At 41.3% G+C, this 26,255-nt stretch overlaps 3 protein-coding genes across 4 annotated transcripts in view; 2 read left to right on the top strand and 1 right to left on the bottom strand.

Moving 5' to 3' along the window:
• The first annotated feature begins 1,992 nt into the window (after nucleotides 1-1,992).
• LOC133960416 (leukocyte elastase inhibitor-like) overlaps nucleotides 1,993-26,255 on the top strand; it is a 35,388-nt gene continuing 11,125 nt past the window's right edge. The window contains exons 1-6 of one of the 2 annotated variants that reach the window (XM_062395007.1): nucleotides 1,993-2,362; nucleotides 2,825-2,962; nucleotides 3,053-3,170; nucleotides 3,257-3,399; nucleotides 3,518-3,685; nucleotides 4,237-5,059. In XM_062395007.1, coding sequence (XP_062250991.1) covers nucleotides 2,021-2,362; nucleotides 2,825-2,962; nucleotides 3,053-3,170; nucleotides 3,257-3,399; nucleotides 3,518-3,685; nucleotides 4,237-4,647 — 1,320 coding nt within the window. In that variant the 5' untranslated portion in view covers nucleotides 1,993-2,020 and the 3' untranslated portion in view covers nucleotides 4,648-5,059. Of the gene's footprint in view, nucleotides 2,363-2,824; nucleotides 2,963-3,052; nucleotides 3,171-3,256; nucleotides 3,400-3,517; nucleotides 3,686-4,236; nucleotides 5,060-26,255 lie in introns of those variants that run through there. The other variant, XM_062395006.1, reaches the window with a different exon arrangement.
• Nucleotides 8,625-13,839, top strand: LOC133960418 (GDP-L-fucose synthase-like). Its single transcript, XM_062395009.1, has 9 exons — nucleotides 8,625-8,788; nucleotides 9,675-9,789; nucleotides 9,928-10,056; nucleotides 10,141-10,214; nucleotides 11,977-12,110; nucleotides 12,375-12,506; nucleotides 12,589-12,668; nucleotides 13,057-13,156; nucleotides 13,256-13,839. Exons 1-9 carry the CDS (start codon nucleotides 8,655-8,657, stop codon nucleotides 13,309-13,311), a joined length of 954 nt encoding a protein of 317 aa, XP_062250993.1. The 5' UTR covers nucleotides 8,625-8,654; the 3' UTR covers nucleotides 13,312-13,839.
• Nucleotides 14,621-17,494, bottom strand: LOC133960761 (leukocyte elastase inhibitor-like). The gene is made up of 8 exons (XM_062395598.1): nucleotides 17,472-17,494; nucleotides 17,160-17,197; nucleotides 16,720-16,904; nucleotides 16,237-16,374; nucleotides 16,037-16,154; nucleotides 15,808-15,950; nucleotides 15,473-15,640; nucleotides 14,621-15,076 (listed from the first exon to the last, which is right to left on the bottom strand). Exons 1-8 carry the CDS (start codon nucleotides 17,492-17,494, stop codon nucleotides 14,669-14,671), a joined length of 1,221 nt encoding a protein of 406 aa, XP_062251582.1. The 3' UTR covers nucleotides 14,621-14,668.

Below are 26,255 nucleotides of genomic sequence, written 5' to 3'. Positions count from 1 at the left end.
AAGTGTACATATTGTGATCTTTCTTTTTTTTTTTTTACAGTGCTTCGACACTGTTACTTTAATTCTGTTTTTCTATTACTGCTGTAACAAGTGAATTTCCCCATTGTATGGATAAATAAAGAAATCTAATCTAATCTGGTTGTAGAGAAATTATTTGAACATTAAACTTTTTTTAATCTGTATTTACCCAAGAAAATAAATTATGCGCAGACAGACTGAACACATGGTTGTGTGACGCTTTGACCTATATCTCCTGGTTGCATTTAACTTTTGTGTAGTAGGATTTCATAAATGTGTATAAGTTCACAGAAGATTTGGAATTCATGAAAAAGTAAGGCTGTACTGTTTAGTGGCATCATCTTCCTCCTTCTTTGAAGAGACACAAGTTCTTGCAAAGCTCTCGTAGCATCGATGTGTCACCAACTCTTCTTTAGCTCTGCCAGTTTTAAATCCTCTGAGGTATTCGTTAGATAAACCTGTCACCATCATATCTATTTTGTCTCTGCCTCTGTAAATATGTACTGTACTAGGTGCAATACCCTCGCCGAGGCAACATATATCATATTGTAGGTGTTTAATTATCCGCAGCTTGTGTGTGTCTGTGTTGTGTGTTATGATTATTTTGCTTTTTTGCATATAAATGTCATGGTGCTGTTGTGCAATGACACTAAAGACATTGTGTTCTACTAATGTACAACCACAACCACATCAAGAATAAAAATAACTGCTTGCCTGTCAATAATTTGTAAAATGACATTTTACCCACATGAATTTTACATTGAGTAGGGTTGGACCAGATATGATTGTACAGAAACATATGTTGTTATTCAATTTCAAGCAAAAGCAGCATCAATCTATATTGTTAGGACCCTGCCTAGGGGAAAATACAATCGCAACATGGTACAAGAGTTCCCCCCCCCTCCTTGCCACGCTCCCAAGAACCAGCAACAACAATTAACAGCCCGTTTGTGTTTATTGACAATTTTGCTTCAGGGTGGGCTTACAGCAAAACAATAAACAGAAAACAACCCTAAGGCGAAACAACCTAAGCTTCCCTCCTCAAAATTAAGGAAAACAAAAGACGAAAAAACAAAATCGTACTGACCTAACTCCTCACCAACAAAAACAGGAGAAAACATGGTTTGAACAGAAATGCTACCCACCCCTATCAAGAACGGGCTGTTACAAAAGAACAATTTACAGAGTGCTGCATAAGGTGAGTCCGGCTGGAGGTCTGGCTGGCAGTGGCAGGAGGAGAGAGATCGCAGGAGCTGTTGGAACCGTCCTCTTGTCCTTACAAGCACATCCACCCACTCATCCACTCGAAGAGACACACCTGAAACACATCACTTGATCATCACAGCAGAGAGGCAGAGAGAAAGAGAGGCAGAGAGAGAGAGAGAGAGGCAGAGTAATAATAATAATAATAATACTTACATGGATTAATTTTTACAAACATGTTTAAATAAACTGTATGTCTGAGATTAGTTTCGTCATTTGCAGGTGATTTTTTTTAAATCATGATCAATTCTCCCAAACGTTGTTACCATTGAAAATGTCATGTTCTGTCAGTTTAATTTGTGTATTTCTGCCTCTGTATTTTCTGTTTCCTGTTTTATTTTGTAGTCTATGTTCCTTGTGGGTTGTTTCTGTCTTCACTTTCTGTCTTGGTGATTGTCTTTCTAACTCCTCATGTGTTGCTCCTGTGGCCAATTACCCCTGCCTTCCCTGTGTGTATTTAAACATCTGCGGTCCCATCACCTCAGATGTTTGGCTGTACAGGCCTTGATAACTTGGTCTCTGCTCAGATGGGCCTCCATCACCTGTGTGACGCACGGAGGACTAAAGATGCATTGTGGACATTGTGGAATCTGGTCGGTTTCGGGGGTCTTGGCACATTTGTTCTGCAAAAAATTTAAATACAATCAAGCAGCGATCAGTTGCATTTCTGTTCAGATTTGAAAATATATGTCTAAAAAGCATTTTTTGTTCATTACAGGACAACTTTACATCCAGAGCCATGGGAAACAAACCCGGCAACACTCACCAAAGCTCCGACGACCATAGCGTTGACAACCATAGCGTTGACAACAGTAACTCCGGCAACAAATTCGACAACATCGGCAGCATCGGCACAATCAATGTTTCATCCCGAAGGCAACTCCAAAGCTCAAGATGCTTGATACCAGTCGAAAGCTCAACCAAAAGCTCAATCGACATCTCAAGCGATGTGCAGCTGTTCCGGACTCTGAGCCGTGCAAACCCATCGGGGAATATGTTTGTGTCTCCGCTGAGCATCAGTACAGCTCTGGCTATGGTCTACCTGGGAGCCAGAGGAGACACAGCTGATCAAATGGAAAAGGTACATCACACCATGTCTCTGTTACCTGTCATTCAGAGAGTCAGAGCTGTGGGACCAGTTGGTTATGATGGAGCAGACTGAACAGTGTTTCTAAACCATCTGTTCTTCTGACTCTAGATGAATCCCTGACACAAGGTCCAGTATGTGCTGCTATTAATGACTTCTGTGTTAAAAATGTGCAGATTTTAATCTGCAGTGTCTCACTTGGGTTTCTACAGAAGAAATCTCTATGAACAGAATCTGTGTGTGAATATGTAGAATTTGCAGGTGAGAGATGAGATTCTTTCGCCTTCTGATTTTTACATTTTACAGATATTTTACAAGTGGGCTGGCAGGAAAACTTCCAGAAAATTTTTCTGAGGAACTGACTCTTAGATTAGCTTCTTCACCTACAGACCCTGGACTCATAGGTGAAATCTGAAAGCATTTAAATGTCATGTGTTAATCCAAACTTCCACACAGGGCCTGTCATTCAGTTCTGATGAAGCCGTCCAAGCCAAATTCAAGAAGCTGATCGAAGATATCCACTCACCATCGGTGTCATACACTCTGAAAATAGCCAATCGTCTGTATGGGGAGCAAACCGCAATGTTCCTACCTGTAAGTTTCAAATTTTTCACTTATCACAGCAGAAATGTATACTTCTTAAAAGCTTCCTTGAAAGTATAAGCTGATATGTTGTCTGTGCAGCGATTCCTGGAAGCCATGTGTGAGTACTTCCATTCTGAACTGAAGACTGTGGATTTCATCTGCGCCGCGGAGGCGAGCAGAAAGGAGATCAACACCTGGGTCGAGCAGCAGACAGAAAGTACGACTTTACACCTGAATTGAATGAAAACGGGAATAAATCTTTCTACATTGTTCTGAATTCTCAGGTTTTCTGTTACATTTCAGATAAAATAAAAGATCTCCTGAAGTCGGGGACAGTCTCTGAAGGTACGAGGCTGGTTCTGGTCAATGCCATCTACTTGAAGGCAAACTGGAAGAACCTCTTTAACAAAGCAAACACCAAAGAGATGCCCTTCAAAGTCAGCCAGGTAAAAAAACGCTTATCTATGTCCCTTGGCTCCTCAAACTACAGTAGATAGTAACCTAATCCCAGTGGAATTATTATCTAGATAGACATTTTAATAGTTGTTTGTTTCTGTGTGTCAGACTGAGTGCAGATCAGTCCAGATGATGATCCAGATTGAGAAGCTGCCCTACAACTACATCCCTGAATACGGTCTGCAGATCCTGGAGCTGCCGTTTGTGGAGGAGGAGCTCAGCATGTTCATCCTGTTGCCTGAACAGTCCACAGACGGCTCCGACCCTCTGCTGAAGGTACACAGAGTTAAATCCATAGATTGTTTTCATATTGAGAAGCTCAGATAAAAGCTGCTGCTCACTCCCCGTCGAGCACCTGACAGCAGACAGACAAAGATGGAGACCAGCTGGTGGAGGAAGTTGAACATCTATGCACTAAAAAGCCAGATATTTTCCTCAAGAGTTGGTAGAGACCAAAATGGTAAAACTACTACATGTGTAGAATATTCATCTTACAACTGACCAGCCTGTGCAATGTTATTTGTCTTTAACAGACACTGTGTTTACTAAACAACTGAAGTTTAGCTAAAAGGAGGCAACAGCAACTCAGTCGATGAATGTTTTTTTTGGCGGTGGAATATACAACAAGATGGAGAATATCCCTTGTACTGCACTTATTAATGCCTACCACCAGTTGATGTTATTAGATGTTAGCCACCATCAGCAGATGTTAGGGACATAACTTATGTTGTGTACCTTAGCGTCGTCAGATGTTTCAGCCTTTTAATCACAAGACATCCTCTTCTTAGTTTTTAGAGATGTGATAAAATTAATTTGCTCTGTTCCAGCTGGAGATGGAGCTGACCCTGGAGATGCTGAATGAATGGACTGACAGGAAAAACATGGACGTCCAGTCAGACATCCATGTTCACCTGCCAAAGTTCAAGCTGGAGGAGGACTATGACCTGAAGGAGCCTCTGTCCGAGCTGGGCATGACAGACGTGTTCTGCCAGTCAAAGGCCGACCTGTCTGGAATGAACGGTGAAGCAGGACTCTTCCTGTCTACGGTGATTCACAAGGCCTTCATGGAGGTGAACGAGGAGGGCACAGAGGCGGATGGGGCCACAGCAGCCATTAGATTTGGTAGATGTATGTTGGGGGTGAAACCCTTCACAGCAGACCACCCCTTCCTCTTCGTCATCAGGCACAATCAAACCGGGGCCATCTTCTTCCTCGGCAGGTTCTCGTCTCCTCAGTAGACAGAACCAGGAGAGGAAGATATTCAAATGAAAGCTTAATCCTTTCAATCTGGGTTTTATTTTTGGTGATTTATGCTAATTAGCTTGGTTTTTTCTTCTGTTTTTGCACTGACATTATAGAGGAAGACATTAATTAATGAAAAGGGCTTAATCCTTTAAATGTGGGCTTTAATTTCTGGGATTTAGGCTATTTAGCTTGGTTTTTACACTGAAATTATAGATGAAGATATTAATTAATAAAGCACAGTTTTGATCCAACAATGATTTGTGTGTTGCTTTTGTAAAGACAATTTCTGGGGTTTGTGTTTCACATGTTAAGAAGCAGCAGGAGATAGTCCGGGTTAGACTCGTTCTGTCCAGTATTGAATATGGTTAAAATGTTTCTAATAAGTAAGGTATTAATGTGCAGTATATTTCCAGCTGTAAAATAATTACGTGACATATAAAACAAAGATAAAGCAAAGAAAGAACAGTGATGTTTGTAATCAGAAAGTATTCATGCAGTTTATAGAAGAATTAAAAACTGAAAAGCAATAGTATAAATTAGACTAAAGCCCACTTCAGAAAAGGTGGTCCAAATGTTTTTGTGCTGTTTGTTATTCACCACTGTGTCACTCTCATTGTTTTATGACCTGAAAATACATATTAAAACAAAGAAGAAGACAAAACAGTCCCATGACTTCTGATCTCCTAACTGTGTCAACTCCACTTCCAATAGAATGAACTTCTCCATTTGCTCATATAGAGGATATGGAAGCAGTAGATAAACTGCCTTAACAAGCTCTTATGAACGGAAATAAATACAACTGCAAAAAATAAATCAAAAGGCAGAATTAAAAACTGAAAAGCAATAGTATAAATTGCACTAAAATTGAATTAAAGTAGTAAAATGCAAAGATCTGCTCGACTTCAAACTGACAACACAAAAAGCTGATGAAAGTATAGTGTAAAAGTTTAAAAACATATGAACCATGTCAAATCAGCGATAAATAAAATCAAATGACAGAACCGCCTGTCCTGATTCACTGACATTACCTCGGTGTCACCGGGCGGTGGCGGTAGTGAGACCGCTCGGGCGGTAAACCACCGCAGAAGAAGAGATGGAGGGAGGCAGGTCCTGATGGAGTGAAGCCTGAAACATGCTTCTGCGTTTTCACGGGCCCGTAAGCGCAAGAGCCCTTCCGGGTCCCTTACGTGCTTATGTATCCCTCCTTACGTGCTGACGGGTGTCGACCCCCTTTTCTAAAATTTACGGCAAAGCTCCGCAAGCTCACTCAGCCCGCAAGGCTGTGATTGGTCTGCTCTACATCCCTTCTGGAGCTGTATTTCCGGTTTCATGCCCCATAATACAGAATAATAGCAGAAATAATAATAATAATAATAGCAGAAATCACGGAAGATTTAGAAGAACGAATATAGACCAAATAGAAGAGCACTTGGCAGAAGATATCCGATAGTATGATCACTTGTATAACCTGTCACTGACTGGCGGATTTGTCCGCCAGAAAAAGGCTACGAGGAGCCGCAGTGGCTATGTAAATAAACAATCGACGAAGAAGAAAGAAGGCGTCTCTAAGGTCGTCTCGACAAAAAGCATTACTCCGCCTAGTGTTCTGGCGCGGAATTGCTTTGTAAGACGCGCAACGGTTGGGGAAGCATGAATGAAAACGAGTCTTGCGCCACAGCGGCGTGAAAAGACGCAGACGCAGTCGCAGAAGCATGTTTCAGGCTGAACGCGTGGAAGTAAAGAACTGGGGCCCGTTTCACAAAGCAGGTTTAGTGAAAACTCTGAGTTAGTTAACCCTGAGATGAGGGAAACTCTGGTTTTTCAGTTTCACAAAGCCAGTTCAGCTTTACTCTGAGTCAGTTTCCCTGGCAACATACTCCGTGAACCTAACCTGCTCGCTGGCAGGTTTTCTTCAACTAACCCCGAGTTTCTCCTGCTCTTAAGTTGAAGCCTGCAGACTGAAGGCAGTGGCAGACATGGCGTGTCCTTTTATTGAAGAGCCAGTTGATGTCGAGGCGCAGATACTCCGCAGACATCTCCACCGGGAGAGGATTATTAGACCCCGATTGGATGTTTTATCATTCCCTGATGAGTATCTGTTTGAGCGTTTCCGTTTCTCTGCATCATCTATAATTTATATAAACGATATTCTCAGCCCTCACATCGCTCACATGACGCATCGTGGACATGCTCTCAGTTCCGAGCAAATTCTTTGTATTGCACTTCGTTTTTTTGCCAACGGCAGTTTTTTGTATAACGTCGGTGATGCAGAGCATGTGTCCAAGGCAACTGTCTGTCGGGCTGTCCGAAATGTGACACTTGCACTGAAACGGCTACTATGCACGTTTGTAGTGTTCCCAAGTCACAGACCCACCAGACTTCTCAAAGAAGAGTTCCACAGAATTGCAGGTATCAGTCTAAGCAGTAATTCATTTATGTCATAAAGCTTTGAGACTTGAAGCACTAATCAGTCAATTTGATATATTTTAGGGTTTCCAGGTGTGATTGGCTGCATAGATGGCACTCACATTCCTATCATCGCTCCTTCAATAAATGAAGGAGATTATGTGAATAGGAAATCTGTCCATAGCATTAATGTGCAGGTAGGCCTAAATAGTAGCCTTTAAAATTCCAAATTGCCTCCTTTGGAAAAGGAGGCAGTTCTTTTGGAAACAAGCCAATGACCTTTTCACTGTAGCTTTGTTCTTTCATATGGAAAAGCTGTGTGCTATTATGCACCAGGAAGAAAATTATGGGTTTGTGTATTACAGGTGAAGCCGATCAAGTATAATATGAGAACTACTCACCAATGGAAAACATACAACTGAAAACTTAGACGTGTTGGAGACTATGAAGTTGGATTTGTTAAAAATTTAAATGTTTCTAGAAGTTTGTCATCAAAGCAAGAAAGTTTTTTTTGATACCACTGTATGAAAAACACAGGGGGACTGTTTGTGCTGATCAAACAGGTTCTACAGGTTTATATACAATTCCTGAAGCTTTGGGCCACTGTTGACTGTGTGTGTGTGTGTGTGTGTGTGTGTGTGTGTGTGTGTGTGTGTGTCTCTGTGTGTGTGTGTCTCTGTGTGTGACAGACGGACAATATTTAATGGCTTCTCCCTTGGCCCATGTCCCATCCTTCCATTTAGCTGTGTTGAAATCATAGTTGTTTTTAACAGACAGGATGGAGGTAATAAAAGTGATCATTGTGTATCTGTAAGGAGACAATAAAATAGACAGAATGACCCTACACACCAGAACGTGAAAAGAAGGGGGGGGGGTAAGGGAGGTGATAAGTTGGACACACCTGTGTGCGTGAAAAAGGAATGAGAGTAACTGAAGGAAGGAGATCCTTGTAGTCTGTGCTGAAAATTAGACCTGGTGAGGCTTCTGAAATGAAGAGATCTGACCATTATGGTCATAATGGTCCACAGGCGTGTGCTTTAATGCAGATTTGCAGATAGGGCTGATGTGTGTCAATAAATGTGAGTGTGTGAACCGAGTGAAAAGTAAAATCCCAGGAGATAAGACAAAGAACAAGGTCCTCGTGGAGGAGGCGAGCACAGTTAGTTCATTTGTGGCAGGTCAGCAGAGGTCATCTTTGCAGTTACACAAGCAGAAATGGTCATACATGAAAAGAGATATGTATAAAGTAGTTTAGTGGTAAATTTTCCATCAGAAAAGATAGACCACTTTGTGTGTTAAAAGAGGAAGAAAATTGACAAAGATTAAAGTGATTAGAGAGAGTTGATCCAAGAACCAGCTGGTTTCTCACAATCCTTGTGGAAATTGGTGCGTAATCTTCTCTGTCCCTGTTACTTTGGATTTGAGTATTATTATTGAATAATAATTGATTTACTGAATTAATTGTTTGTGATTACTTTTCCTTTAATACCTTTTTGTAACCTGGGTAATCCGGGTTAGCTCTCTGACAACTGTGTCTCGTCTTGTATGTCACTAAAGGTTTCTCTGTTCCATTTGTGTCCAGGTGAATCGCGCCATGTCAATGAAGGTTTTGGTGACTGGGGGGTCTGGCCTGGTGGGCAGGGCCATACAGCATGTGGTCAAAGAGGAGCGAGGAGACAAGGAGGGGGAAGAATGGATATTCCTCTCGTCCAAAGACGCCAACCTCATGTGAGACTCATGCCTCTGTACCACACCTTACTGTACCTCACCTCATCTTACTGTGCCTCACCTCATCTTACTGTACCTCACCTCAACTTACTGTACCTCACCTTACTGAACCTCACCTCATCTTACTGTACCTCACCTTACTGAACCTCACCTCATCTTACTGTACCTCATCTTACTGTACCTCACCTCATCTTACTGTGCATCACCTCATCTTACTGTACCTCACCTTACTGAACCTCACCTCATCTTACTGTACCTCACCTTACTGAACCTCACCTCATCTTACTGTACCTCATCTTACTGTACCTCACCTCATCTTACTGTACCTCATCTTACTGTACCTCACCTTACTGTGCCTCACCTCATCTTACTGTGCCTCACCTCATCTTACTGTACCTCACCTCATCTTACTGTACCTCACCTCATCTTACTGTACCTCACCTCATCTTACTGTACCTCACCTCATCTTACTGTACCTCATCTCATCTTACTGTACCTCATCTCATCTTACTGTACCTCACCTCATCTTACTGTACCTCATCTTACTGTACCTCACCTTACTGTGCCTCACCTCATCTTACTGTGCCTCACCTCATCTTACTGTACCTCACCTCATCTTACTGTACCTCACCTCATCTTACTGTACCTCACCTCAACTTACTGTACCTCATCTTACTGTACCTCACCTCAACTTACTGTACCTCACCTTACTGTGCCTCACCTCATCTTACTGTGCCTCACCTCATCTTACTGTACCTCACCTCAACTTACTGTACCTCATCTTACTGTGCCTCACCTCATCTTACTGTACTTCACCTATTCTTACTGTACCTCACCTCACCTCATCTTACTGTACCTCACCTGAACATTACTTAACTCTACTCAGGAACATTGAAGAGACACGGGCGGTGTTCGAGAAGCATCGGCCAACCCATGTCATCCACCTGGCTGCTCTGGTTGGAGGTCTTTACAAGAACATGAACTCCAACCTGGACTTTTGGGTATGAGGAAGTTCCTCTTCTGCTTTCACCACTCATAAATTCTCTGTGTTACCGAAGACGTGTTGGTGGTAAATATGTGATATGGTTATCCAGTAATCGGTTACTTTCAGATATGACACTGATGTCTGCTCTCTCTAGAGGATCAACATCCACATCAATGACAACGTGCTGCTTGTAGCCCATGAACTGGGTGTTGTGAAGGTGGTGTCCTGCCTATCCACCTGCATCTTTCCAGATAAGACCACCTATCCTATCGATGAGACCATGGTAAGAGGCTGTTGGAGTCAGACTGCACCCTACCTTTGTGTTTTGAACATGCTCACTAACCTTTCTTTGTTTTCTTTGTACCAGATCCATAATGGTCCACCTCATGAGTCCAACTTTGGTTACTCCTATGCAAAGAGAATGCTTGATATTCACAACAGGTACGTGAACTCTGGTGACAGCATCATGTTTTCGGGTTGTCCGTCCATCCCTTTGTTAGAAACACAATATCTCAAAAAAAGCTTTGACGGAATTTCTTAAAAATTTGGTAAAATGTTGTGCAAAAGGATGAATCAATAGTATCTTGGGGTCAAAGGTCAAGGTCACTGTGACGCATTTGTGGAATTATGAACAAAATTTATCAGTATCATCTAGGTTCTGGGCAGTGTGCTTCTCTGTGTGGATGTTCTCTTCTGTGCCTGTTTTCTCCACATACTCTTTATTCCAAAGACACAATGCAAGTTGTGTAGCCGGAGACTGAAAACTGCCTGTAGGTGTGAATGGTTGTTTGTCTTATGGTATATCCTACACAGCCGAGATGTCGATGTTGTTGTTGAAGTTGATGATGATGAAGGTATCTCGGCGACCTCGTTCTTGTTTGAATAATATGTTTATTACACAGACGTTACTGGTCATCCGGGCAGCATGGTAGACAGCACAAGCAAGATAGTGAAAGTCTAACGTGCAGGGGTCGAACACACAATATATATAGAGAGATTGGTTCCACCCATGTCTTGAGGTAAAATAACATAGCATCTTCTGCCTGAATAAGGAAATGTTTCGTACATAAAGATGAAGGCAGATGTAGCCTATAACTTAAAGGACCCATCGTATGCCCATTTCACAACAGTTGATATGGCTTCTTGGGGTATTAATGAAATTTCTGTAACATTATTTGGTCAAAAGGATCTTTTAAAACAGCACATACCTGCTGCTTGCCCGGGGCGACACACACACATACACACAAGCTATGACTCAGAGAGCATTGTTCCTCCACTCCGGACCCGAAATGCGATCTCTCCCCCCTACTCCCAGTCCGATGCTTCCAGGCTGGGGTTCCACATGCAATACTGCTGTAAATATGTTCACAAACAGCCATTCAAGAAAGTGCTGCTACTTCTAAACAAACTCCCTGGAACCAACATTGACATGTCCACCAGAGGCGAGCCGCTGACATGGAGCTAGCGAGCCCGAGCTGAGGAGGGGGCTTTGGCTCGTAACTTACCCCGACCGCAGGCTCTGCTTCTCGGCCAGATTTCTGCCTCTCACCCCGCTCCCCAGCTGGTTAGCGCCCCCCCTCAGCTAGCTTCCCAGCTAACACCCGCCGCCTCATACTGAAGAGGGTGCTATTGCTCGTAACTTAACCATGGCTATGCCATGTAGACTGACTGTGACGTCAATTCTGGTCGTAATCCCATTCGACGCAGTCTACCCTATAGTTTCTGACATAGAGGAACCGCAACTAATTAAGGGAGTTGGTTTTTTTCCAGAGTTTTTGGGACAGTAGACATGCCAGATACGCAAATGAACGTGTAGAGGCACTACAAAAGTGGATTTTTCATAATATGTCCCCTTTAAAGAAGATTCCTTCTTTACCCATCCATTAGCAGGTCAGAGATTATTCCAAAAAGAAACATATTGAATTGTATTTAAAATGTCTGACAGTAAGGCTCCATAAATGTCATTCTGGTTTATAACCATGTTAAAATGATTTTCCGACAGTCTCTTTGTCTTGTTTGTCTTCAGACCTGGTATCTCCACCCCCCCCCCCCCCCCCCCTCTCTCTATGAAAATAAGCATGCAAATGATTTGTTTGTTTTGTCCACCGAGAGATGATGTTTTCATAAGATCTGATTATAGAAATGTTTCCATGATGTGGTCCATTAAAGGACAAAGTGGGCTGAATGTGTGCATGTCTTCCAGGGCATATTTCAAGGAGCACGGACGCGCCTACACCGCCGTGATCCCCACAAATGTGTTTGGTCCTCACGACAACTTCAACATGGAAGACGGTCACGTGCTGCCAGGTCTCATCCACAAAGCGTACCTTGCTAAAAGTAAGTCACAGTCTCATGCACATAGACTGTTTATAAAGACTGACAACAAAGAATAGAATGGACTCTCTTCCTCTGTTTTTAAAAATGCCTCTTTAATAAATATTATACATTTGGCACAGGATATGTAACCAGCTGGTGATTATTTAGATGAGCCTTTAGGTTTGTGTATTTTACAATGTTAGAATTTCAATCCTGAGCATCATGATTAAAGAAATATAAAGAATAGTCTGTAGATTCACTTAACTCTTATGTTTTGCTGATTAGAGGAGGGTCAACCCTTCGTGGTCTGGGGCTCTGGCAAACCCAGAAGACAGTTCATCTACTCTTTGGACTTGGCTCGTCTCTTCCTGTGGGTCCTGTGCGATTACCCAGAGTTCGACCCAATCATCCTCTCCGGTAAGTCGTCACACAGGACACGTTGGAAGATGCTGATGTTGAAGCTGTGAATTTTAGTCACTGTTGTGTCTGTCGGTCACAGTTGGAGAGGAAGACGAAGTTTCCATCAAGGAAGCAGCAGATGAAGTCATCCAGGCGATGGGCTTTGAAGGAGAAGTTCAAGTATCCTTTAAATCACAAGTTCACCCAAAGCTGTTCAACCTGAATCTGTTGTTTTTACATTAGTCTGGACTCTGGACTGATTTGTGGCTGAACTGCCACTGTAATAAATCCACCAAAATCTGTTTAGAATCCTTCATGTTTCAAATCTTCCTGCTGAATATTGGAGATAAACTCTGGTTTTTAAGAACTTCTGCATCTTTTAAACTGATTCACAGTTCAGCTTCACTCTGCAACTTGCTGGAGCTGATTGTGACAGTTGAAGCTGTGACTCTGTCAATGAAAATGTTTGACACTGTTAACGTATGAAATTTGTATAAAATTGACTTTGATATGAGACACATAAGATGTATCCAGTATCAATCCTGTTTCCTTAACCTTGATGTGATAGTATGACACCAATAAATCCGATGGCCAGTTCAAAAAGACTGCCAGCAATGCAAAGCTGAAGCGCTACCAGCCAGACTTCAAATTCACGCCCTTCAAACAAGGTGGGAGCAGTTCCTCAAATGGTTTTGTTTGTTTGTTGGTACATGCTGCTTGATTGTCATCTGTTCTTTGTCTCCTCTCATTCACCTTGTCACTTACAGCCATAAAGGAAACCTGCGATTGGTTCGTTGCCAATTACGACACCGCCCGCAAGTGAGAAAGGTCTTCTGTCCTCCACTGACGGGGAAGAGAAGAGGAAGAAGAGAGGAGGAAGAGGCCGGAAGAAGAACAAGGTGGTGGATGTTCAGTCAGTTGAATTCTGTGACTCTGCACACTTCCAAGATGTGGAAATGCGTTGAATCCGAAGCAAGAGTCAGGATCCTTAACAAGTGACTTGAGCCTCATCTTTTAATCGTATGAGGTTGATTCTCAGAGGGATGTGTTTCAACGGTTCTAGAAATCTGGTCTTTTTTTATTGTAGGCTTTGTACGTGCAAACACCTTTAACACGGATCCTTCACACTCTTCTATATATAGATGAGGTCTTTGGATTGAGTAACTAGTCTTTAGTAAATGCCTGCACCACAGTACTGGGTAACGTTACACATTCTACTACCAGTGTGTAGCATTTTATCGGGAAGTGGTTTGGGATTTAGAATTTTGTTTAAATATTTGTATAGGCTGCAGTGATTTATATTTTTCAATGTTTGGACTGAGGAAAATAAATTGATATCAATGATCAAGCCTTCAAGTGTCCGTCGTGAATGTTAAGAGCTCCATGACATTGAGCGGCTGTGGCTTAGGAGGTAGAGCGGGTCGTACACTAGCCAGATTATTCTCAATCATCCCCTCTAATGCAGTTATGAATTAATCCCTTATTTTCCATTGGAATTATTCAAATGTAGCCTATTACTTGATAGCTTTTTCCCTATCGCTTGTTTTTAAGGCACAACAGCCTTCTCTCTCGTGGAAGGAGCTGAACCACACATTTCACATGTGGCTGAGCTGAGGCTAGAAGTCTGAGCCGGTCTCACTACCGCCACCGCCCGGTGACACTGAGGTAGTGTCAGTGAATCAGGCACTAATCTATGTCATTTGATTTTATTTATCGCTGATTTGATATGGTTAATAAGTTTTTATACTCTTACATTTTAATTTTATCAGCTTTTTGTTTTGGCAGTTTGAAGTCGAGCAGATCTTTGCATTTTACTACTTTAATTCAATTTTAGTGCAATTTATACTATTGCTTTTCAGTTTTTAATTCTGCTATACACTGCATGAATACTTTCTGGATTACAAACTAAGTTGGTACACTTCGTCCTCATTGTTCTTTCTTTGGTTTATATCTTAGGTAATTCTGTCACAGCAGGAAATATACTGCATATTAATCTCTTACTTATTAGAACCATTTTAATCATTTATGAAAATATATGACCCCGACGATCTCCTGCTGCTTCTTCACATGTCAAACACAAACTCAAGAAATTGTCAAGTAATGAGAATAAATCCAAGAAAGTGAAGCCAAGATTTAAAGGATTAAGCTTTTATTTGAATATCTTCCTTTCCTGGTTCTGTCTACTGAGGAGACGAGAACCTGCCGAGGAAGAGGATGGACTTGGTTTTATTGTGCCTGATGAAGAAGAGGAAGGGGTGGTCTGCTGTGAAGTGTTCCTCCCTCAACATACAGACACTTATCATGCCTCCTGTGGCCGCCGCCGCCTCTGTGCCCTCCTCGTTCACCTCCACGAAGGCCTTGTGTACCACCGTAGACAGGAAGAGTCCTCCTTCACCGGTCATGCCAGACAGGTCGGCCTTCGACGCGCAGAACACGTCCGTCATGCCCAGCTTAGACAGAGGCTCCTTCAGCTGGTAGTCCTCCTCCAGCTTGAACTTTGGCAGGTGAACGAGGATGTCTGACTGGACGTCCATGTTTTCCCTGTCGGTCCATTCATTCAGCCTCTGCAGCGTCAGCTCCTTCTCAAGCTGGAACAGAGCAAATACATTTTTTATCACATCTCTAAAAACTAAGAGGAGGGTGTCTTGTGATTAAAAGGCTGAAACATGTGATGACACAACATAAGTTATGTCCCTAACATCTGCTGGTGGTCACTAACATCCGATAACACCAACTGATGGTAGGCATTAATAAGTGAAGTACAAGGGATATTCTCCATCTTGTTGTATATTCCACCAACTAAAAAAACATGAATCGACTGAGTTGCTGTTGCCTCCTTTTAGCTAAACTGTTCAAATTGACTTTCCTCCACCAGCTGGTCTCCATCTTTGTCTGTCTGCTGTCAGGTGCTCGACAGGGAGTGAGAAGCAGCTTTTATCTGAGCTTCTCAATATGAAAAAAAATATTGTTTTGACTCTGTGTACCTTCAGCAGAGGCTCGGAGCCGTCTGTGGACTGTTCAGGCAACAGGATGAACATGCTGAGCTCCTCCTTCACATACGGCAGCTCCAGGATCTGCAGACCGTGGTCAGGGATGTAGTTGTAGGGCAGATTCTTCATCTGGAACATCATCTGGACTGGTTTGCTCTCAGTCTGACACACAGAAACACAAACAACTATTAAAATGTCTATCTAGCTCATAATTCCATTGTGATTAAGTTACTATCTACTCTAGTTTGAGGAGCTAAGTAACATAGACCGTTATAACCATAAATGAAAGTACACACAACATGCTTAACTGTGATTATCAATTTTTTAACCTTGTTGAATTTAAAGGGCATCTCTTTGGTGTTTGCTTCATCAAAGCGGTTCATCCAGTTTCCCTTAAAGTAGATGGCATTGACCAGAGCCAGCCTTGACATTGCAGTGACTGTCCCCTGCTTCAGGAGATCTTTTATTTTATCTGAAATGTAACAGAAAACCTGAGAATTCAGAACAATGTAGAAAGATTTATTCCCTTTTTCATTCAATTCAGGTGTAAAGTCGTACTTTCTGTCTGCTGCTCGACCCAGGTGTTGATCTCCTTTCTGCTCGCCTCCGCAGCCCCAATGAAATCCACAGTCTTCAGGTCGGCCTGGTAGTTCTCACGCATGGCTTCCACGAATTGCTGCAGAGAACAGATATCATCTTATACTTTCAAGGAAGTAAATGAATGTTGTACCATGTTAAGTGAAAAATTAAAAACTCACTTTGAGGAACTTTCCGGTTTTCTCCCCATACAGACGATTGGCTGTTTTCAGAATGTATAATTTCGATGGAGAGTTGATGTCTTCGATCAGCTGCTTGACTTTGGCGTGGATGTCTATACCAGGGAAGAATGACAGGGCCTGTGTGGAAGTTTGGATTGACACATGACATTTAATTGCTTTAATTGCACCCATTTTTAACACTGAAGTCATTAATAGATGAGACTAAAACAATATACAAGTAAGAAACTGTAAGATTTGTTCTTCTGTTCTGAAAGCAAACTGGTTTAATGAACTGAACTGAACTGTCAGATCAATGTCCTGCTCTCAGAGAGCAGCACATACTGGACCTTGTGTCAGGGGATTCATCTAGAGTCAGAAGAACAGATGGTTTAGAAACACTGTTCAGTCTGCTCCATCATAACCAACTGGTCCCACAGCTCTGACTCTCTGAATGACAGCTAACAGAGACATGGTGTGATGTACCTGTTCCATTTGAGCAGCTGTCTCTCCTCTGGCTCCCAGGTAGACCATAGCCAGAGCTGTACTGATGCTCAGCGGAGACACCAAAATATTCTCCGATGGGTTTGCATCGCTCAGATTCCAGAACAGATCTAAGGAAAAGGCATTGATTGAGCTGTTGATGTTCATGGTTGACGATGAACAGTTGCCTGTAATGAACAAAAAATGCTCATTAGACATATATTTTCAAATCTGAACAGAAATGCAACTGATTGCTGCTTGACTGTATTACAATATTTTGCAGAACAAAATGTGCCAAGACCCCAGAGACCAACCAGATGAGTTTGGATTGAACCAAACTCTATTTTGTTTGTATATAGTTCCAAATCATAACAAACATTCTCTCACAGCGCGAGAAAAATCCCCAACACATCAAATCAGATAGAATTATCTACGCAAAATACCTGAGAGACGAGAAGATGTGGAAGCAGAGAGAGTGAACCTGGAGGTTGAGTGATCAGTAGAGGAACATGTACACCAGTATATATACAGTTTATGTGTGGGTGTGACTGGGCAATAAGCCACTGAGTGAACTGGCACCAGTGGAAAAAAATGCAACTGACACAATTCTGAGGAATTGTTTGCACAACCTCTTTGTGAGATGGCTAATGAAGCGATGATGAAGTATTTTCATTTATCTATATCACTTTTACTCAGAATCTCAGAACTTGTAATTAAATACGTTGTTGATTTTGTACAACCTGTTTTTATGCTACCCTTGTGAAGCACTTTGCAACATATGTTATGAAAATTGCTCTATGAATACAGATTATTAATATTATTAATATGACTATTCATCGTGCGTCTTTCAAATGTGAAAAACGAAGAAAGACATTCTTGTATGGAGCTTGATTCTTGCCAAAACAGAAGTACAGAATGCTTTCATTTGCCACACAAACATGCAAACAACTGTATGAAACTGTGAGTGTGACGACCGAGACTGAAATATTAACCTCCAAAGTGTCCCTTCTAGAGTTTCCTCCACAATGCATCTCTTGTCCTCCGTGTGTCAAACAGGTGATGGAGGCCCATCTGAGCAGAGACCAAGCTATCAAGGCCTGTACAGCCAAAACATCTGTGGTGATGGGACCGCTGGGTGACGACCTGGAAGTCATCAAACAACTCAGGAAGGAGCGGACCAAAGTATGTCCTGTCTTTTATATAAAAAAACAGAAATCTAAGACACTGAGAAACATTTATTCAGGAACATTTAAAGAAACTATCTGACCTGCATCTGCTCGTCCAAATACAACAAATGACCAGTAAAATAGTTTCTATTTATTTTTTGATTAACCCTTTTTTATTAAAATATTAATGATTGGAACAAAATCATGTCTGTTACATTTAAAGACTAATCACTTGTTTTTCTTTACTCCCAGAATCAGTAACTTCTTTTAAATCACATTTTGACATGTGATGTCATCTTTTATTCTTACATATTTCTCATAATAATTTTTTGCTCTTGTGCAATGTTGTCTCCTTTTTATTGATTCGTCTTACATGTATTGGTTGTTGTGGCTTTTACATGATGAAATCTTCTTATTGCACATTGTATATCAAATATAGTGATTTCAGAACTTACTTTGTCATTATTTTAATATACAAAGTCATTGTTTTGAGAAATGGTTTTGAACTAGCATTATTTATTTAAGAATTTAACTCATTGTTGGTTTGTAACAAGTCAATATTTGGAGAAACTACATAATTATATTTGATTAGTAAATAATTTCTTGTCAGTTCTTTGGAAATCAAGATAAGCAACACCTCTGACACGCCCCAATATGTTCATTGGAAAAACTGTGGTTAACCATGAAAAATTTCTCCCATAGTCCTCAGATGTTCTGTCACGGAAGGGTGTGGAGGTGGAGGTGGAGGTGGAGGTGTGCTCTCCCTGCCTCCGGGTCTCCATGTGTGCACCAGAACAGAGCCAGAAAAACGAATACAGTTTGAATGATAGAAATATATATTTGTTTTGGATGGTTTGGAGTTGACCTGAGGCTGCTGGCTGTCTCTGTGTCCCGCTGTGTGTTTCTCAGGAGGGGCTGAAGGTGATGTGCACCATGGATGACCACATCGTCCACAGACTGAACACCACCGTGCCCACAGTTTCATTCTCAGGCAAAGTTGATGCCACACAAACATGCAAACAACTGTATGAATGTGTGATTGTGACGACCGAGACTGAAATATAAACCTCCAAAGTGTCCCTTCTAGAGTTTCCTCCACAATGCATCTCTTGTCCTCCGTGTGTCAAACAGGTGATGGAGGCCCATCTGAGCAGAGACCAAGCTATCAAGGCCTGCACAGCCCAAACATCTGCAGTGATGGGACCGCTGGGTGACGACCTGGCAGTCATCAAACAACTCAGGAAGGAGCGGACCAAAGTATGTCCTGTCTTTTATATAAAAAAACATATTATATATATTATATATAAATTCTGACATTAAGGGTTTACAGCGCTTTGCCTTCACCGCCGGCAGTTGAGTCAGGACTGATAAGAACCAATCAGGAAGTGAATGTTGATGACTGGGTCATTGTCTTCAAATGTCTGCGTCTTTGTCGTCCACACTACAACAGTTTTCAAACTGAAACGGGGGTCGGGGCATTTCCAAACTTCATCATTTAGGTGAGCAAAAACTTGGGAGTAGTGTAAAGTAGTCACAGTGAAGCATTTTGTATAACTGTTGTGTGGATGTAGCCTGAGACGTCCACCTTGTGACATTGTTTATTAGTAGTGGTTTAAAGTAGTTGCAACAAAAACAGTGATAAAGTCTGTTTTACAAACTGAAGGTTTGGACTTTTAAACAAAGTGATGAAAGGAGAGACTAATGGAACACACTATTGAGCATTATGGGAAAATGTAAGATCTTGAGTTTTAATGGTTTGTCCCATACTAGAGACTAAAAGTCACAATATTTCAGCCTCTGTTGCTTCGACTTCTTTTCAGTTTTTTTACATTCACTCTTTGGGGGTTTTGTTTGGTTTTGATTCAATTCTCGTCTGTTTCAGCAACAGAAATCTAAGACACTGAGAAACATTTATTCAGGAACATTTAAAGAAACTATCTGACCTGCATCTGCTCGTCCAAATACCACAAATGACCAGTAAAATAGTTTCTATTTATTTTTTGATTAACCCTTTTTCAAATATTAATGATTGGAACAAAATCATGTCTGTTAAATGTAAAGACTAATCAGTTGTTTTTCTTTACTCCCAGAATCAGTAACTTCTTTTAAATCACATTTTGACATGTGATGTCATCTTTTATTCTTACATATTTCTCATAATAATTTTTTGCTCTTGTGCAATGTTGTCTCCTTTTTATTGATTCGTCTTACATGTATTGGTTGTTGTGGCTTTTACATGATGAAATCTTCTTATTGCACATTGTATATCAAATATAGTGATTTCAGAACTTACTTTGTCATTATTTTAATATACAAAGTCATTGTTTTGAGAAATGGTTTTGAACTAGCATTATTTATTTAAGAATTTAACTCAATGTTGGTTTGTAACAAGTCAATATTTGGAGAAACTACATAATTATATTTGATTAGTAAATAATTTCTTGTCAGTTCTTTGGAAATCAAGATAAGCAACACCTCTGACACGCCCCAATGTGTTCATTGGAAAAACTGTGGTTCACCATGAAAAATTTCTCCCATAGTCCTCAGATGTTCTGTCACGGAAGGGTGTGGAGGTGGAGGTGGAGGTGGAGGTGTGCTCTCCCTGCCTCCGGCTCTCCATGTGTGCACCAGAACAGAGCCAGAAAAACGAATACAGTTTGAATGATAGAAATATATATATTTGTTTTGGATGGTTTGGAGTTGACCTGAGGCTGCTGGCTGTCTCTGTGTCCCGCTGTGTGTTTCTCAGGAGGGGCTGAAGGTGATGTGCACCATGGATGACCACATCGTCCACGGACTGAACACCACCGTGCCCACAGTTTCATTCTCAGGCAAAGTTGATGCCACACAAACATGCAAACAACTGTATGAATGTGTGATTGTGACGACCGAGACTGAAATATAAACCTCCAAAGTGTCCCTTCTAGAGTTTCCTCCACAATGCATCTCTTGTCCTCCGTGTGTCAAACAGGTGATGGAAACCCATCTGAGCAGAGACCAAGCTATCAAGGCCTGCACAGCCCAAACATCTGCAGTGATGGGACCGCTGGGTGACGACCTGGCAGTCATCAAACAACTCAGGAAGGAGCGGACCAAAGTATGTCCTGTCTTTTATATAAAAAAACATATTATATATATTATATATAAATTCTGACATTAAGGGTTTACAGCGCTTTGCCTTCACCGCCGGCAGTTGAGTCAGGACTGATAAGAACCAATCAGGAAGTGAATGTTGATGACTGGGTCATTGTCTTCAAATGTCTGCGTCTTTGTCGTCCACACTACAACAGTTTTCAAACTAAAACAGGGGTCGGGGCATTTCCAAACTTCATCATTTAGGTGAGCAAAAACTTGGGAGTAGTGTAAAGTAGTCACAGTGAAGCATTTTGTATAACTGTTGTGTGGATGTAGCCTGAGACGTCCACCTTGTGACATTGTTTATTAGGAGTGGTTTAAAGCAGTTGCAACAAAAACAGTGATAAAGTCTGTTTTACCAAATGAAGGTTTGGCCTTTTAAACAAAGTGATGAAAAGGAGAGACTAATGGAACACACTATTGAGCATTATGGGAAAATGTAAGATCTTGAGTTTTAATGGTTTGTCCCATACTAGAGACTAAAAGTCACAATATTTCAGCCTCTGTTGCTTCGACTTCTTTTCAGTTTTTTTACATTCACTCTTTGGGGGTTTTGTTTGGTTTTGATTAAGTTCTCGTCTGTTTCAGCAACAGAAATCTAAGACACTGAGAAACATTTATTCAGGAACATTTAAAGAAACTATCTGACCTGCATCTGCTCGTCCAAATACCACAAATGACCAGTAAAATAGTTTCTATTTATTTTTTGATGAACCCTTTTTAAAATATTAATGATTGGAACAAAATCATGTCTGTTACATTTAAAGACTAACCACTTGTTTTTATTTACTCCCAGAATCAGTAACTTCTTTTAAATCACATTTTGACATGTGATGTCATCTTTTTATTCTTACATATTTCTCATAATAATTTTTTGCTCTTGTGCAATGTTGACTCCTTTGTATTGATTCTTCTTATTTGTATTTGTTGTTGTGGCTTTTAAGTTACGATATCTTCTTATTTAACATTGTATATCACATATAATGATTTCAGAACTTGCTTTGTCATTATTTTAATATACAAAGTCATTGTTTTGAGAAATGGCTTTGAACTAGCATTATTTATTCAAGAAATTAACTCATTATTGGTTTGTAACAAGTCATTATTTGGAGATACTACATCATTATATTTGATTAGTAAATCATTTCTTATCAGTTCCATGGAAATCAAGATGAAGCAACACCTCTGACACACCCACATGTGTTCATGGGAAAAACGGTTTTCAACCATATAAAAATCATCCCATTGTCCTAAGATGTTCTGTCACGAAATGGTGGGGAGGTGGAGGTGGAGGTGGAGGTGTGCTCTCCCTGCCTCCGGCTCTGCTTGTGTGCACTAGAACAGAGCCACAACACAAGTACAGTTTGAATCATAAAAACATATATATTAGTTTTGGATGGTTTGGAGTTGACCTGAAGCTGCTGGCTGTCTCTGTGTTTGGCTGTTTGTTTCTCAGGAGGGGCTGAAGGTGATGTGCACCATGGATGACCACATCGTCCACAGACTGAACACCACCGTGCCCACAGTTTCATTCTCAGGCAAAGTTGATGCCACACAAACATGCAAACAACTGTATGAATGTGTGATTGTGACGACCGAGACTGAAATATAAACCTCCAAAGTGTCCCTTCTAGAGTTTCCTCCACAATGCATCTCTTGTCCTCCGTGTGTCAAACAGGTGATGGAGGCCCATCTGAGCAGAGACCAAGCTATCAAGGCCTGCACAGCCAAAACATCTGCGGTGATGGGACCGCTGGGTGACGACCTGGCAGTCATCAAACAACTCAGGAAGGAGCGGACCAAAGTATGTCCTGTCTTTTATATAAAAAAACATATTATATATATTATATATAAATTCTGACATTAAGGGTTTACAGCGCTTTGCCTTCACCGCCGGCAGTTGAGTCAGGACTGATAAGAACCAATCAGGAAGTGAATGTTGATGACTGGGTCATTGTCTTCAAATGTCTGCGTCTTTGTCGTCCACACTACAACAGTTTTCAAACTAAAACAGGGGTCGGGGCATTTCCAAACTTCATCATTTAGGTGAGCAAAAACTTGGGAGTAGTGTAAAGTAGTCACAGTGAAGCATTTTGTATAACTGTTGTGTGGATGTAGCCTGAGACGTCCACCTTGTGACATTGTTTATTAGGAGTGGTTTAAAGCAGTTGCAACAAAAACAGTGATAAAGTCTGTTTTACCAAATGAAGGTTTGGCCTTTTAAACAAAGTGATGAAAAGGAGAGACTAATGGAACACACTATTGAGCATTATGGGAAAATGTAAGATCTTGAGTTTTAATGGTTTGTCCCATACTAGAGACTAAAAGTCACAATATTTCAGCCTCTGTTGCTTCGACTTCTTTTCAGTTTTTTTACATTCACTCTTTGGGGGTTTTGCTTGGTTTTGATTAAGTTCTCGTCTGTTTCAGCAACAGAAATCTAAGACACTGAGAAACATTTATTCAGGAACATTTAAAGAAACTATCTGACCTGCATCTGCTCGTCCAAATACCACAAATGACCAGTAAAATAGTTTCTATTTATTTTTTGATGAACCCTTTTTAAAATATTAATGATTGGAACAAAATCATGTCTGTTACATTTAAAGACTAACCACTTGTTTTTATTTACTCCCAGAATCAGTAACTTCTTTTAAATCACATTTTGACATGTGATGTCATCTTTTTATTCTTACATATTTCTCATAATAATTTTTTGCTCTTGTGCAATGTTGACTCCTTTGTATTGATTCTTCTTATTTGTATTTGTTGTTGTGGCTTTTAAGTTACGATATCTTCTTATTTAACATTGTATATCACATATAATGATTTCAGAACTTGCTTTGTCATTATTTTAATATACAAAGTCATTGTTTTGAGAAATGGCTTTGAACTAGCATTATTTATTCAAGAAATTAACTCATTATTGGTTTGTAACAAGTCATTATTTGGAGATACTACATCATTATATTTGATTAGTAAATCATTTCTTATCAGTTCCATGGAAATCAAGATGAAGCAACACCTCTGACACACCCACATGTGTTCATGGGAAAAACGGTTTTCAACCATATAAAAATCATCCCATTGTCCTAAGATGTTCTGTCACGAAATGGTGGGGAGGTGGAGGTGGAGGTGGAGGTGTGCTCTCCCTGCCTCCGGCTCTGCTTGTGTGCACTAGAACAGAGCCACAACACAAGTACAGTTTGAATCATAAAAACATATATATTAGTTTTGGATGGTTTGGAGTTGACCTGAAGCTGCTGGCTGTCTCTGTGTTTGGCTGTTTGTTTCTCAGGAGGGGCTGAAGGTGATGTGCACCATGGATGACCACATCGTCCACAGACTGAACACCACCGTGCCCACAGTTTCATTCTCAGGCAAAGTTGATGCCACACAAACATGCAAACAACTGTATGAATGTGTGAGTGTGACGACCGAGACTGAAATATAAACCTCCAAAGTGTCCCTTCTAGAGTTTCCTCCACAATGCATCTCTTGTCCTCCGTGTGTCAAACAGGTGATGGAAACCCATCTCAGCAGAGACCAAGCTATCAAGGCCTGTACAGCCAAAACATCTGCGGTGATGGGACCGCTGGGTGACGACCTGGCAATCATCAAACAACTCAGGAAGGAGCGGACCAAAGTATGTCCTGTCTTTTATATAAAAAATCATATTATATATATTATATATATATTCTGACATTAAGGGTTTACAGCGCTTTGCCTTCACCGCCGGCAGTTGAGTCAGGACTGATAAGAACCAATCAGGAAGTGAATGTTGATGACTGGGTCATTGTCTTCAATTGTCTGCGTCTTTGTCGTCCACACTACAACAGTTTTCAAACTGAAACGGGGGCCGGGGCATTTCCACACTTCACCATTTAGGTGAGCAAAAACTTGGGAGTAGTGTAAAGTAGTCACAGTGAAGCATTTTGTATAACTGTTGTGTGGATGTAGCCTGAGACGTCCACCTTGTGACATTGTTTATTAGTAGTGGTTTAAAGCAGTTGCAACAAAAACAGTGATAAAGTCTGTTTTACAAACTGAAGGTTTGGACTTTTAAACAAAGTGATGAAAAGGAGTGTTGGGCAAGAGTCCCTACAGAACTAACCATGTGGTAGGATCCACACACAATGGGTCGTAAAAGCGTGGCCTTTGAGCCAAGATGAAGCCAGCTAAAGTCTCCCTCTAAGATCCAGCATGGAGATTGTATCTTCTGGTGTTAACTTAATCCCTGGGGTCTCCCCAGAAACCCCTGCTCTGCTCCTGGCCCCTCCCACTCTCCTTTGACCTCTGACACTCAATTGGCTAAAAGCCAGCATCATCCCATGACCAGCACCTCAAGGAGGCAGAACCTCTCAGGTAGAATAAAACCACTGAGACATCAATAATCGCTGCCATTTTTACCCTGCTCTGAAGACATCATGAGGCCCCTTCGGGGCCTCCCAGCTGTTTTAGTTGCTAAAGGGGGTAACCTTAACTTCTAGTTTATCAGCCATTTTTACCCTGCTCTGAAGACATCACGAGGCCCCTTCGGGGCCTCCCAGCTGTTTTAGTTGCTAAAGGGGGTAACCTTAACTTCTAGTTTATCAGCCATTTTTCCGCAGAGTCTCCAGTGTTTTAGCGGCTATTCGCCACTTCCGGTTTCCGGTTACGGCCTTGTGCCATAGTTTTTAAGCGCCGTGAGCAGCGTCTCCAGCTCATTGTGACCATTTGAACAACTTTAAAGATACTTTACCGGTCAAACCTCAGCACACAACGCCACTTGGGTGCTGAGTGGTAACTTGTCTCTGACGGTGCTTTTAGAGAGCTTTGCTCTCTCCTTGTATTCTCTCTCTCTCTCTCTCTCTCTCTCTCTCTCCTTCTAAACCGACCTATACACACATCCGATCTGTATTTAGAATACAGTTCATGTAACACAGTTAAATCTATATTCAGAGAGGCTGGACACATCTGGAAGCCATGCGGCCGAACGCCAAAGCAGAGACAAAGAATTCTCTTTGTCTGAAAATCCCTTTGTGTAATTCATGTGACGACCACCAGTGTGAGCTCCGGCCACATGGTGTCATTAACATAGACTCCATTTTGAAGAACGCAAGTTAAACCACCATTTTGAGTCTATTATTGCCACGCCTCCTCTCTCACTCTCCTCCCATTCTGGCTCTAAATTCATAACGGCTCCGCCATCTTGTTTTGTAGTCAATTCGCCATTTTGAGAGTTTTTAGGCCTTGGTT

Source organism: Platichthys flesus, chromosome 9 (assembly GCF_949316205.1).
Source record: "Platichthys flesus chromosome 9, fPlaFle2.1, whole genome shotgun sequence".
Lineage (NCBI taxonomy): Eukaryota > Metazoa > Chordata > Actinopteri > Pleuronectiformes > Pleuronectidae > Platichthys > Platichthys flesus.
This window is presented reverse-complemented; position numbering and strand designations above follow the sequence as displayed.

Bases quoted from the DNA above. Each gene is read 5' to 3' on its own strand.
- LOC133960418 (XM_062395009.1), top strand. From the start codon at position 8,655: ATGTCAATGAAGGTTTTGGTGACTGGGGGGTCTGGCCTGGTGGGCAGG. The intron at 9,790-9,927 runs GTATGAGGAAGT...TGCTCTCTCTAG, and splicing joins ACTCCAACCTGGACTTTTGG to AGGATCAACATCCACATCAA. The intron at 10,057-10,140 runs GTAAGAGGCTGT...TCTTTGTACCAG, and splicing joins ATCCTATCGATGAGACCATG to ATCCATAATGGTCCACCTCA.
- LOC133960761 (XM_062395598.1), bottom strand. From the start codon at position 17,494: ATGTTGCAAAGTGCTTCACAAGG. The intron at 16,905-17,159 runs GTATTTTGCGTA...TGTTCATTACAG, and splicing joins CACATCTTCTCGTCTCTCAG to GCAACTGTTCATCGTCAACC. The intron at 16,155-16,236 runs GTGAGTTTTTAA...TGTTCTCTGCAG, and splicing joins AAACCGGAAAGTTCCTCAAA to CAATTCGTGGAAGCCATGCG.